Source organism: Notothenia coriiceps, unplaced genomic scaffold (assembly GCF_000735185.1).
Source record: "Notothenia coriiceps isolate Sejong01 unplaced genomic scaffold, NC01 NC01_scaffold00007371, whole genome shotgun sequence".
Taxonomy (NCBI): domain Eukaryota; kingdom Metazoa; phylum Chordata; class Actinopteri; order Perciformes; family Nototheniidae; genus Notothenia; species Notothenia coriiceps.
In genome coordinates, this window is record NW_011340072.1 from 173,469 (window position 1) to 187,302 (window position 13,834).

At 43.5% G+C, this 13,834-nt stretch overlaps 2 protein-coding genes across 2 annotated transcripts in view; one reads left to right on the forward strand and one right to left on the reverse strand.

The window, feature by feature from the left end:
• Nucleotides 1-8,110, forward strand: part of furinb (furin (paired basic amino acid cleaving enzyme) b) — a 141,771-nt gene extending 133,661 nt beyond the window's left edge. Inside the window, exons 10-15 of the mRNA XM_010769487.1 lie at nucleotides 375-478; nucleotides 2,777-2,894; nucleotides 3,113-3,292; nucleotides 3,508-3,635; nucleotides 4,489-4,617; nucleotides 5,984-8,110. Coding sequence (XP_010767789.1) covers nucleotides 375-478; nucleotides 2,777-2,894; nucleotides 3,113-3,292; nucleotides 3,508-3,635; nucleotides 4,489-4,617; nucleotides 5,984-6,690 — 1,366 coding nt within the window. The 3' untranslated portion in view covers nucleotides 6,691-8,110. The remainder of the gene's footprint in view (nucleotides 1-374; nucleotides 479-2,776; nucleotides 2,895-3,112; nucleotides 3,293-3,507; nucleotides 3,636-4,488; nucleotides 4,618-5,983) is intronic.
• Nucleotides 8,111-10,374: 2,264 nt separating this feature from the next.
• Nucleotides 10,375-13,834, reverse strand: part of man2a2 (mannosidase, alpha, class 2A, member 2) — a 54,098-nt gene continuing 50,638 nt past the window's right edge. Inside the window, exons 21-23 of the mRNA XM_010769472.1 lie at nucleotides 12,866-13,060; nucleotides 12,663-12,776; nucleotides 10,375-11,869 (exon numbers count right to left, since the gene is read on the reverse strand). Coding sequence (XP_010767774.1) covers nucleotides 11,717-11,869; nucleotides 12,663-12,776; nucleotides 12,866-13,060 — 462 coding nt within the window. The 3' untranslated portion in view covers nucleotides 10,375-11,716. The remainder of the gene's footprint in view (nucleotides 11,870-12,662; nucleotides 12,777-12,865; nucleotides 13,061-13,834) is intronic.

Below are 13,834 nucleotides of genomic sequence, written 5' to 3' on the forward strand. Positions count from 1 at the left end.
TGAGCTGCCAACAAAATAAATGAAACCCAATGGAGAGCTGTTGTTTTTCTTAAAGCATATTCAAGTATTAAGCATAACTTACCTACATTTGATTAATTTTGCTAACTTATGAGGCAATATACCTCTAGTGAGTGGCCCAGCCCTTCGTATATTTTCTGTATGTGGCCCTTTGTGAAAAGAGTTTGGACACCCCTGGTCTACAGACTCCTGACCTTCTATATCCCTCATCTCCTCGTATTTCCTCCGCTGTATTGTCGAACAGTCGGGGTCAGCAAAACCTGTGTGTATTGTTTAATATTGTGCATAATACCTTCAGCTATTACATTACTGAAAGGCAGTAGGTTGACTCTGCTCTCCTTCCTGTGTCCCTGCAGTATGAACCTGACCTGGAGGGACATGCAGCACCTGGTGGTGAGGACGTCCCGGCCCGGACACCTCAGCGCCGGAGACTGGAAGACCAACGGGGGGGGGCGCAGAGGTAGAGGCCGACGAGTCGAAATCCAGCACAGATATTTATAGTTTATTGTGTCATATTTGAGCACAGAAAAAGGGTTTCTAGCACATGCGTTATACAATGAAACTCTATTTTGAATCGGAAAATTAAGCACACAATAACCACCTCTCACTCAGACCCCCTGCTCTGAGAGCTATCACGTTTGCCTTCATGTTCCACTACCTTTTTTTCCCTTTTGCAACAATGGGATGACAGAACAAGGTCGACCAACTTGACAAAGCGTTACATTATGCCCTAATTTCAGCCAATTAAAAAATGTGGGTCAAATTGGTTACTTGTGATTGGCTGTTTCATCTCCACTCTAATTGCTAATCCTGTTTCTTGTTTGCTACAACATACATATCATATCAGTGAATCAACTGTAAATAATTTATATTTTATATTTTTCTGGCTTCATTTTAAAGCATATTTGCATGAAGCAGTAATGTCAGTGTTCAGGCAGAGCAGACGTTCTCATTGAGTCATACAGCAGCTGCTATGCAACACAAGACCTCTGACTCTGAACGACAACCCCATTAGCTTCACGGCTTCTTATCCGATTTACAAACATGAACACGCGTCTTGTCCTTGGCCACCAAACAATCATTCACCTGAGAAGTGCACCACCGACGTCCTTTCCAGCCTCGTTAACTACATAGCTGGTAATGGCAGCACACAAAAGGTGGAGTCAGCAACTGTAATCCAATACACTTTTTGTCAAATTCAGCGAATACCTCCTCACAGCCCTTGAGCTGTCTATCTGTTTGTGCGCTGCTGTACACAACACTATTCCAGCCAATCAGCAGCAGGGGGTGTTCATGCTCATGCACGGCACAGGGGAGAGTAATGGATGTATAAGCAGAGGCAGTGGGAGCTAAGGGGTTGCTAAATTCAGATGGTACAGTAGTACATGTTTAGGTGTTGGAATCTGCTCAATTCTTGATATCAAGAAGGCTCCACCTTTAGAAAAAACCTTGACATTATTTTTGCCTCGAACCAGAGATGGCAAAAGTACACACGTCCTTTACTCAAGTAGAAGTAAAGATAGCCTACTCGTGTTTAAAAATACTCTGGCAAAAATAGAAGTACTGACTAAACTTCTTTACTCAAGTAAAAGTAAAGGAGTATGGGCTTCGAAATGTACTTAAGTAAAAAGTACGCATAACTACCATCTGTTTTAAAGAGTAACTGACCTCCCTTTATATTAATAGGACAATAATGTAATTGTTAGCTAATAAATGTTTCGATGCTGAACAACGGCAAAATGACAACGTTTTCATTGGTCCCTCGTCTTTGGAGAAGACCAGGACATGATGGATACACGGATCGTGTTCAAATCAATAGGAATGCAATGACTCTAAATAATAATTGTTAGGGAATAATTTGCTTAGGTATTCAACCTTTGACACAGTTCATCATTTTCTCCTCTCACTGTCTCCTTTCCCATGGCATAGGTCTAAGGCCTTGGGTATTGCTGCTATCTCTCTTAAGGAGGGGCAGCTTGGGCGCATTGTTGTTGCCAGTCTATGACAGAGCACAAGTCGCCATGAGGTAGTTTACTGTTCAGGGACGTAGGTTCCCTGGCGCACATTCTTTTCTATGGATGAGAGGTTTAGTTAGATTCAGGGTCCATAATTGTTTAGTCTCACTGATAAAGAATGTTGATTATTACACTCCGAACTAGTTAAAACCTCGAGCTACAGAAAGAGTTCTTCAGAATTGGTTTGGCAACCGCTGGGTCAACTCGTGACACACCACCTCTTGTCAGTTCTCCGGCCGTAACTCCAAATAAACCACCAGTGTTTGTCATCAAAGCTCCAGCTCTCCTCATACCTCTCTGAGTCCTGACTCTCCATTGCTACAGAAGTTTCCCCCACAATAATGATCAGGCCACCAAACACAGATTAAAATTAAAGTAACTAACCTGTTTTGAAAATGTAAGAAGTAGAAAGTACAGGTATTTGTGTTAAAAATGTCAGAAGTAAACGTAAAAAGTCGAAAAAAAGTAGTGGAGTAAAGTACTGATACCAGATACATTTAGTTAAGTCCAGTAACGAAGTATTTGTACTCCACTACTTCCCACCTCTGACTAGAACTGTAAGGAATGGATTTCAAAAATGATTTTGGGTAAATAAAAAACTACATTTATGATGTGTATTTACAATTAAATCTAACGGCATAGTATAACAATAAAGAGCTGATCTTTAAATGACAGTCATTTCCCTTTATGTGATGTTATCTCCCACCAAGCTGCCGTTCTCATTATTTGTTCTCTGTCCACAGTGAGCCATTCGTACGGATACGGGCTTCTGGATGCAGGCGCCATGGTGTCCTTGGCGCAGAACTGGACCACAGTGGGGCCACAGCATCAGTGTGTTCTCAACATGCTCACAGAACCGAGGTAAGGAGAGTCACTTGAAGCTCCGTTTCTATTTGTGTGTAAACAACAGTGTCATTATGAGCACTTCCTGTTTATCATGCAGCTCAGGCTGATAGATGTGACCGTATTCTCCTCGGAGCTGGGGACAGTCCCGTAGATTTGCAACACAGCGCTATTGTCCGTGTCCATTTATTGAGTTCACACAACATTAACCGCAACCCCCCCCCCCGTACCTTCAGGGACATCGGGAACAAGCTGGTGTTCAGCAAGAGCGTGGATGGCTGCTGGGGACGACCGGAGTACGTTAACTCTGTGGAACACGTTCAGGCTCGCCTCACCCTCTCACACAACCAGAGAGGGAAATTGGCCATTCATCTCATCAGCCCACTGGGCACACGATCCACCTTGCTGTTCCCCAGGTACACTGTAAAACACACATCTGTACACACCAGCAGAGAGTCATGATATCAATCTCTCTTCCCTCCGTCTCTTCCACACACGGAGACAAACCTAATGTGCATGTTCCTCATTGTTATCTCTGCACAGATACTCCCACTGGTATACTCTTCGGGAAAGAAACACAACCTCTGCATTCTACCATGTCTCAAACAACTTGTCTCACATTTTCTGTCAGGCCCAATGACTTCTCCTCAGAGGGATTCAACGACTGGGCCTTCATGACCACCCACTCATGGGGCGAGGACCCTCAAGGGGAATGGACACTGGAAATAGAAAACGTGGCAGCTAATGGACGTGACTATGGTAACCTCACTCATCGCCATTAATTGTTCACTCTGGTCACATCACATCATGCCAACATGCGCTGCCCCCTCATTAATTAGAGTTTTCGTGCATATGTTCGTATTTCTTCAAATATCCTCCGCTTTTTCTGTCTCCCTCTAATGATTCGGTTTATACAAATTTTCTTTGTTGCCAGGGGAAAAGCACTCATATGCAGATTCAATTATTCTTGTGCAAGAAACTTGTTGGCACACTTTTGATTATAAACGTATTGAAAAGCCAGCAAATGTAGAGTTTCAACATTTTCCAACTAAAAAAGAACTGTGCCAAGTCTTTTTTTAATACAAGCTGTTAGCAGTACAAGCTCCCAACGTCACTAAATCTAACCCAGTTGGCAACACTCCCACATAATCATCATTATGAATGTAAACATATCATACGAAGCGTAAACAACAAGTATTTGATTAATGTAATGCTGTAGGTCCATTGCTTTCGGAAATGCTCCTAAAATACATTTCCAACCCTAGCTTTAAGCATATTTTTAGCTGGTTTCGGGCTGCATTTCTTTCAAAAGGCAAACAGCAGCATATTGTCAAGAAGAGTTAACTCGTTAAAGTCCTAGAACTCTTGTGTGTCTTTGTTTACTCTGAGCTGCCAAAAAAAAAAGATGGGAAGGCATCTCTTCCTCCACTGCTGTGTTTGGGTCCGCTTTCATCACTTGTTTCTTTTTTCTTCCACCCCCATATCCTCTTCTCAGCCAGTTCACACTGTTACCTCTCTGAGAGGTGTTCAATTTTTATTTTCTTCCATAGACTAATTCCCCCTCCTCCTCCTCCTCCTCATCCTCCTCCTCCTGTCTCTCTGTCTCCTTCAGCTGTGTTAAGTCAGTTCACCCTCATCCTGTGGGGTACCGGACCCAGCGTCATCAACCCCTCGTCTTCGGACTTCCCTCGGCCGTCCAACAACAGCTGCAAGACGTTTGATGCCCAGCAGATCTGTATCGGTGAGATTCACGCACCAACTTTCAACAGGAGCCCCTTTAGAGGAGTGGGCTCATTTGTATTGGCGCTGGCACTCACTCGTTGTTACAAAACAGGCTTTTGGCCAGACAGTGGTAGGTATTTCCACTTGTGAAAACGCTAAGGTTGTGAATACAGATTGCCCATTTTCATTCCTCTTTAGCATTTGTTTACGAGCGCACTAGGAATATGCACATTGCCATATGTTATGTTAGTTTGAATCATTGAGTGTGGGACGTATGGAGGAGCAGCAGGGGACATTCAAACTGCGTCAGTGCGAGAGGTGCTACGTTGTCAACAAACGCTCGGGAGGATGACTCCCTCATTAAGAGGAAGCTTCATCCTGCTTCCGAGCATTTCACACACTTTCTTATTCATCGTTCCAGACTCCTTCATCATTTAGTTAAAATACATTTCAAGAGTCAGTGGTAACACTTTGTTCACACTTTGTACAGGGCCTCAGATCTGAAGGATGCTTTGAAATTGGCGATAACTATACGGGGGGGGTGTGTAAAGGACACAACGTTCATTTTGTCACATCTTCCATTTACTGATTGTGCCTTCATTTAACAAATGAACTATCTTGTCAGTGCACAGAGGATGAGTGCAATATGGAAATATGTTTCTGCAAAGTTTTAAATAAATGCTAAGCATACATTTAAATAAATATGAAGAATATTACAGTATCTCTAACTTAAAGGAAAATACAATTGGTTTAAATCGATTTGATGGTTCTACTCAAGGCAAGGTTAAGACATGTTTTGGAATTCAACAACTGCTTATCGACTATGTGAGCTCAACAGCTACTTACAGTCACTATTATTTCATTTCCTAAACATCAAAATGATTGAATAATTTAGTTTACTGTCTCTGTATGTTCTCTTTCTATTTTCCGTCTAGATTATCACTTGACCCTTTAAGTTAATTCACAAGAAAAAATAATATTGAATGTGTCAGTTCCAGCTTCTTAAATATGAGCTTGCTGGGTTTTTTGGGCTGGAAATTGTGCTTGTCTTGCAAACAATTGTATTAGTTTGAGACTGAAACAAAAGACAAATCTGAGGAGAGCAATTTGGGCTCTGGGAAATAGAGATTTGCCAATGTATTAATCAAAAACACCAAGCGTTGGATGGTTTCCGCTTTTAAAAATAAGAGGTTCTGCTGGTTTTCCAGAAGAGAATTGTGCCATTTTCGACTGCAGTTAATTTATAAACAAAATAATTAATTTTAGCGAATAACAAATTATACTATTAAATGATGTGGTCCTTTTCAGTTAACTTCAGGGAAAATGTTGGATATTTTATTGAACTGCATATGACCTAATCTCCCTGTTATCCCCCCCCCCCTCAGAGTGCAGCCCCGGCTCCTCCCTCTTCCTGCAGGGCTGTGTGAAGCTGTGTCCTCCGGGCTTCTCCTCCGGTCCCCAGCTCCTGAACCTCTCTCTGGAGAACTGGGTGGACCTGTCCTCGGTGCAGGCCTGCCTGCCCTGCAGCTCCGCCTGCCTCACCTGCTCCGGCAGCGGCCCCACAGACTGCCTGTCCTGCCCCCCCCACAGCCACCTGGTGCTCACCTCCTGCCTGCACCAGAACCAGGTGCAGCGCAAGTCCCCTCTGGCTGGGGGGCTGCAGGGGGACGAAGCCCCCTCGGAGCAGGAGAGTCCAGCAGCAGCAGATGACAGCGGAGAGGGGGAGGAGCCTCCGGGGATCAGCGTAGCTCCGTCCAATCAGCTACCTGTGGTGGTGGCCGTGCTCAGCTGTGCCTTCATCCTGGCTGCGTTCGCCGGGGTCTTCCTCTTGCTGCAGGTGCGCTCAGGGGGCTTTTCTCTGGGCTGGAGGACCAAACTGCCCTCTGTGTATTCAGAGAGCAGGGGGGTGCGGGTGGGCTTCGGGTTCGGCTTCGGCCCAGGACAGGAGAGGAAGGCCCGGATATGCTACAAGGGGATCCCCACTGTGTGGGGGGACGAGGACACCATCACCTACCAGTCTGAATCAGACAGCGAGGAGGGGGACGGGCACAGCGAGAGGACAGCTTTCATCAGGACGCAGAGCCTGATCTAGAGTCAGCCTTTAGAGCTGACTGTGCTGAGCTGAGACATGAAGGAGGATCACACAAACACAGGCCTTACTGTCCGACAGCACATCAATTTGTTCATGTATTTATTAATGTATCTTATTTGATTTATATTTTGATGTCAGATGTATTCATTATGCACCTTCATCACCAATTTGAGGTGTTATGCAACAATGTTACTTATTTATTTCTTTGATGACCTGCTTAGCATATTTTGACCAATTTGTGGAAGGCGTTTTATAGAAATGTGGTATTGCACTCCCATAGAGTTTGTGGGCTTAAAGGAAGAAGAAATTGAGGAAATATGTAAAAATCAAAGCAGCAGAGGCTGAGATATCCTGGATTCTATTCCAAAGTAACATCTAAAACCCTGAATCCCATAATGCAATTCAAAAGCACCTTTTGTAAACTCCCTCTGCCTGGTTAATGCCCTTTTTTTTCAAACTCCACACCCCCAGTTTCTGAAATAGCACTGTTGTCTCGGAGCTCTTATGACTTTATCAGGCTTATTTATTCAGACTTGTGAAAGCTCCTCCAGAAGTACAGAGGAACATTATACAGCCCTGACAGGCTGAAGAGTACGCTCTGAAGAGGGAAGTGAACTCCATGTTTAAGATGTCTGGAGTGCTTCTCTGAGCCAGTGGAGCGCATTTCTTTCTGAGATATGCATTGATTCATCCCCAACAAAAACACCTGGCCCTCAGCAAAGGCACATAATAAATTGGAGGTATATTTGTATCAGATTCCTTGGCAGATTGGGCCAGCGGTCGTGAAGTTGACAGCGTTGTTCATTAATAGTAAGAAAACTTTAAATTGAAGATTTCTGTGGCGTACTGGGACGGCATAATAAAACATCCCGCCGGCTGTTTGATAAGCAGGGAAATGTGGAGGATGCTCTGTTTTCAATCAAGTCCCAGAGGGAATTGCCACCGCAGCACAGACGTATGAGATATATTAGTCATAAAATCTCATTGAGTTGTTGTGGAGTAGCACTGTTTTTTGGATGAAATGAAGATACACTTAGCCCTTAGCTGCTCAGCTGACCTGTACTACTTTCTTCCCGGTAGCTGACAGTAAGAAATTAGATCATTTTTCACTTCATTTTCACCACAGTGCATATATTGATTTGGGGCTCCTCTCCCAGGACGTCAGGGAAAACTCCTTCCTTTTCTATTATGAGCGCCATATACGTTGATAAACAAACACGTGCTTTATGTCCTAATCTAGAACTAGCTACGTACAGTCAAAGCCTTTGGATTTTAAGACTAAAATAGTAGTCATGATATCTTGTACAGCATTTTCTATGTTTGTTTTATATCCTTTTTTATTTAACTGACAATGGATGTTAATATTGTGGAGATCAGTTTCACGCTGGAATAAAACCAATTTTGCTGTTGCATAGATAAACTGTGTGCCAGATTTCTTAAACTCTTAGTGTTTTATGCATCTCATTCTCAGCCCCTGACACACAAAGGGAGATAGCAGATGGTTCATCACTTCTTCATGGCGGTATATCTCGTAGCAAATGTGTTCCCTTCACTACGGGCGTTTAGCTTTAACAGGGTGCCAGGGTTTTCTCTCCTCCTCGCTCTCCAATGCAGGGAGTTTGGTGCCAAAAAGCCCTGAAGAAAACGTTTTTATCCAGCTTCAACATGGTGGCCCCTTAAAGTTGAAATTGAAATAAATGGAGACGGTTTGTATGCACACGGGGAAACAATAGCAGCTGGTAGCAGCTTTGTTCATTAGCCGCTTCCCTTTGTATCCGCCTCTGCAGAGCCAGGTAACTGGGTACATGGGTGAAGGTACATTCATTCAGTGGCCCATAATTAGATCTGCCGGGAGAACAGGCTACACAATCCAGTGAACCTCCGGTGCCTCTTGCTTTTTTTATTATAAATGCATGTGTGAAAATAACCGTGTGCGTAAATTAGTGTTTTTATTTATTATTTTTATCCAGATGGGTTTGAAAGTATTTTGTCTGCCGATTCATACCTGCATTTCCAGTTTCTGAGAGCTGGTTTTCACTGTCTTCCATTTATGTGCTTTAGCTTGTAGGCTATTATTAGCTGTCATGTTCTGTGCCATGCTGTCCACTGAATCATGCTTGGCAACAAGAAACATGACATTAATTGAAAAAACAAATCAGAGAGCTATTAGCTGATTTCACATTCAAATCAATTGGACACTGAGATTCCAGTCTCATTATTCCAGCTGGTCAAACATTATCCCATCTGATGCTCAGGCATACAGACGACTTTCAGTTTCCCTTCCAATTTTCTCACAGAAGGGTTGAGAAAGTCTCAGGCAGCCATTCTTTCTGCCCTTGTCCCTAATCCATTTTTATGATGCTTCAACAAAGAAACCGGACTTTTGGAGTTCTTGTCGTGTTCAACACTGTCTCTGATGCCTTTTTCTGAGAGGTGAACACAAAGGTGGAAACGTGCCGAGGTAACTACCTGTGATTTTAAAGCTGCTCAGTTCTATGTCAGGTGGACACAGATAAGTAAACACTGGACAGCCTCAGAGATATTTATAATACTTATCTGACAGGAATCATCTGTAGGCACAGCCTGTACTGACTCAATGCTGCCCCCTACTGATAGAGATGTAATCTTTGGATGAAAAAAACCAGCATGAAAACACAGATTCACCAGTGCTTTAGAGACTGAAACAAATTAATTGCTTTTAGATAAAGAGAAACGTTTTTGTCCTTTAATTTGGATCTTTATTCAATCCCCATCTCCTCTGTTCTAATGCAGTTTGATCCATCATGAATACACAAGTACAGAAGAGACCATGCCCTCATATATTACCTCTGAACAAACAGATCAGAGACGCAGGAGAGAAGGTTGTGACGAGGTCAACCAGAGGAGAAAGTGCAATTTAGGATGCAGTGAAGTCTGTTCTGAAGCAGCTGGAGGAGGAGGAGGGGGGGGCTACAGTGCAGACAGAGAGCAGAATGTATTGAGAGCAGACATCAGACCAGAGGGCAACACAGCCGCAGACCTCCTGTGGAAAATGAAGACGAAAAACTGGTGATGGAGCTCACTGGGGCGGGAGAGACGGTGGGGCAGTACAAAGTGGGACACAGGTGAGCTGCGGGATGTCCGGGCGCCACTTTGGACACGGTTGACAACATCCTCCACGGCCGCTGTGGATGCACACCAGAAAAAGGATGAGAGCCTCGGGATAAGAAGCCCCGTGTGTGGAGCTGCAGCTCAGTTGAAGAAAATGTCTCTGTGTTGAGGATCCCTGTGTATGGTTAGATAAGACTGGTCTTTTTAAAGGGTCAGTACACCCACATTACAAAAATATCTAAGAATGTTACAGTCATTAATCACAGTGGTATCTTGACATGCAGGCAGTTTTGGGTTTAGGAGTCGTTTTAGGAGGAATCCCTTTTCAAACCACCAATTGAGGTGAATTAATGTAACTGATAGCGCTGCGTTACAAAATGACATCTTAAAAAGGATGTAACATCTCCTTTAGAAACAGTGCTCCACCTTTACAGACTGTTCACACCTTATTGCTGTGTCTTAACGGCACACTACAGTCAGATGAGCTACATAATAATCTGAATGGTTAATGTTTATTGAAGTTAGTATACAATAAATTAACCCTTTACTGTTTCATACAACAATATGCAATGGATTCTCAAATGATGACGCTACTTTTCAGTTGAAAATGTCTGAAACATTTTAATATCTCTGGGTTTTGGATTGCTGTGTGTACAAAAACAAGTGATTACGACAATCTCAGGCATTCTTCATAATTGTCGGACATTTTATAGATTCAAATTTGCTTTTGCAGCTCTATAGAACTCAAATTTCAAATTCTTCTGCATAGCCAGAAACCACATGTAATTGTTGTAATTTGGGTGAACTAACCCTTTCATTTCTGCTCGAAATCTTCACCAGGAAGCTCTCTTTGTCCTGCTATAATATGACCCACAGACACTCGGATGGATGATTCCTAACAGTACTATGAATGGTCCCTGATAGAGTGCACTGTGACCTCAATACACCCCAAAAAAAATAAATCCCTCAAATATTCACATAAACAAACTCTACAGACACACACATACTGATATATCTGCCGTATGGGATATACGAGATAGTCTTTGCCTAGTCCTCTACTGCATACAGTATGGTACCCAACACCACCCCTCACCAGTGGTACAAGTACAGGAATGATGGACATGTGCTCAGAAATGCTAAGTTTTCTCATCAGCAAGGAGGAAGCTCGGAGAGGGAAAAATAAGTGAAGGAAAGAAAGTCTCCCGACTATCTACACACAAAACCAGCGAACAGAAGGAGAACAGTCTGATATGATTAATGATCACATTTTATCACTTAGTGACTGCCGTTGGGTCCTTTAGACTCAGACATACTTAAAGAGTCGCAGCTCGGGTCTCCCCACCAGCTGAAGGGAGACCACACATTCTCTTTGCTGCATTCGAGTCTGTCGGAAAACAAAAGAAAGTTGTACAAGTACAAAAACAAATCGCCGTGATGTGTCTTCTTCATTGCATACATAAAAAACAACAACCCATACACCAAATAAAGCTTTGTAAAATTGCACTCTGATGTGGAATGAGTCCTAGACCCCCCACCCCCACCCCCTAACCCCTCCCATCATTTGGGATATTTACATTCAGTAGTTCAGTCCAGGATGGAGATAGAAAAAGACAGAGTTCTTACAAACAGAACCAAACACGTTTCCATTTCAGACACAGACCCTGGTCGTATCTGAGGAGCCATCCTGGCAGTCCTTCTTGTTTTTTGGAGCAGCTGCGAGTTCACCCGGGTTCTGCTGCTCTCCTATGTCCACGGTGACAGCTATCGCCTGCCCCCTGTTGTGCAGTCCGTCCCCTTACAGTGGATCCTTCCTCTCCAGGCTTAAGTGTTTGTGGTTCTGCTTTAGAAACAGAGAGACCCCCCCTCTGCTAGTGTGTGGCCAGCATAGGGCCAAGAAGTCTGGAGGGTTTTTATTTGTATTTATTCTGGACGGTTCCTAGCGCAGTTTGAGCTTGAAGGCGGAGATCTCCATGGGGTCCAGGCTGATGGAGGAGTCGTTGGTCAGAGGCGTGCTGGGGTGCATCAGGGTCAGGGACATGGGCTGCAGCAGCTGCAGGTCCAGGGTCCGGAACAGTCCCGAGACGCTCAGCTGCAGAGAGAGGGGAGGGGGTGTTAGTTAAAAACTTGAAATAGCTGGGATGCAAAAATTGAGAATGCAAATGAATTCAGATTTGCATTCACAGTCTGTACACAAACACTCGAAACGTAAAGTATCACTCAGAAAAAGGGTAGAAACAAACAAGAAGATAACAACAGCATAACACTAGGCTGTTCAAAAATATGAAAATCAGGGAATTTCAAGTTTAGTTTACAGCAGGTAGAAAAATAATCCAATGGTGGAGCCATTTTTCAGATCATTTACAGTAGTGAAAGCAGCAATAACACACATACGACGTTCAATCACAAGTACACATTCTGCATATAAAGTTTACCTTAAGTAAAAGTACAAATAGAGTCACATTATTAACAGCAAGTTAGAAGCATAAAAGTACTAATTTTGAAAAATGGCCCCATACAATGAAACATTTTGTGAATTATTATTATTATTATTATTATTATTGGTGCTTTTATATTCAAGCAGATCTTTAATTTAACTACTTTATTTATGGTTTGTTAGTTTAACCAGTAATAATGCTACATATTTTATCGACTGATTATTTAATATCCATCTGAAAACTAAACAACTACAGTTGACACATAAATGTAAGTGAAAAGAAGAACAATCATTTCATCTGCAAATGTAGTTGAGTAGAAGTATATACAGTAGTATTTAACCAGTGCATGCAGGCAGTGTGTGTGTGTGTGTGTGTGTGTGTGTGTGTGTGTGTGTGTGTGTGTGTGTGTGTGTGTGTGTGTGTGTGTGTGTGTGTGTCTCCCCTGACCTGGCCTTGTGAGGTGGTGCAGTTAAAGCCCAGGTTCTGAGCCTCCAGGCCGCAGTCCAGCGCCAGCCGGTGAAGAATCAAAGCTGTGTACGCAGACGGAGAGTGGGGGTCCTTCTGCTCACACAGGAGACACACGGGTCAATTCAAAAGTCAACACGAGCAAACCGTTACAACCAAACTCAGTCTGTATTGCGTCTGCTCACCTGGCTGTGGATGCTGCGCAGGTTCACCAGGTGGAAGTCGCAGGGCAGGATGGACTTGAGAGGGGCGAAGGTCTCCAGGGGGGGGACGCCGCGTCTTTTAGGCAGAACGGGCAGCGGCAAGACCTCGTGGTTCAGGAAGGAGTTGGTCATGTGACTCAGGATGGACGGGAAGCTGGTTGTGGCGCTGTCCATCATCTGGAGGAGGGCGGAGAAGGATTTAAAACATGGAGGAGAATGACGGAGTAACTACTATTACGTCAATGACTCACTTCTACAGATGTTCTGAAGCCTTTACTGCACCCCATGAGGAATGGGCTCTCTCTCTCTATATATATATATCTATATCTATATCTATATATCTATATATATATATCTATATCTATATATTTCTAATTCTACTCCAGACAGACACATTACTAATCAATCTACTGTATGTGGGGTTTTAACAGCTGTAGCTAATTGTTCTGAAAGTGTTTCTAACATGATGGTTGATGTATGGCAGGCCTATTCAACTGGCGGCCCGCGGGCCAGAGTTGGACGTTAACTTTAGCAGTAGTGTAGCACTTAAAACAGCCTCTACACTACACAAGAAACCCCACTAAGAAACAATGCGGCAAACGCCGAAGTCGAGCATTCTTTATTCCCGTGTACGGTCAGTACATAAACAAAATCTGTACATAGTTAATTTAGTCATCCTCGGCAGGGCCATCTTTTCCAGGTCGAACGAACCTTATACGAGTGTTCCTAGTTACTTGGCAAAACAGGAGACAAATGGCGATGCGGCAGGTTCCAACTCTTCTCTGTTACAAAATCTCAACGATAGTATCCTGGTGGCAATGATCGTGGTATCGTAGTGAAAGTTTTTTGCACAGCAAAACCAACCAACAGGATACGTTGCACCTTCACAAGCAAGTCAGACATATCCACTCCTTAAACCGAATTGCCCTCCGACCCGTGAGCCCTCAAACC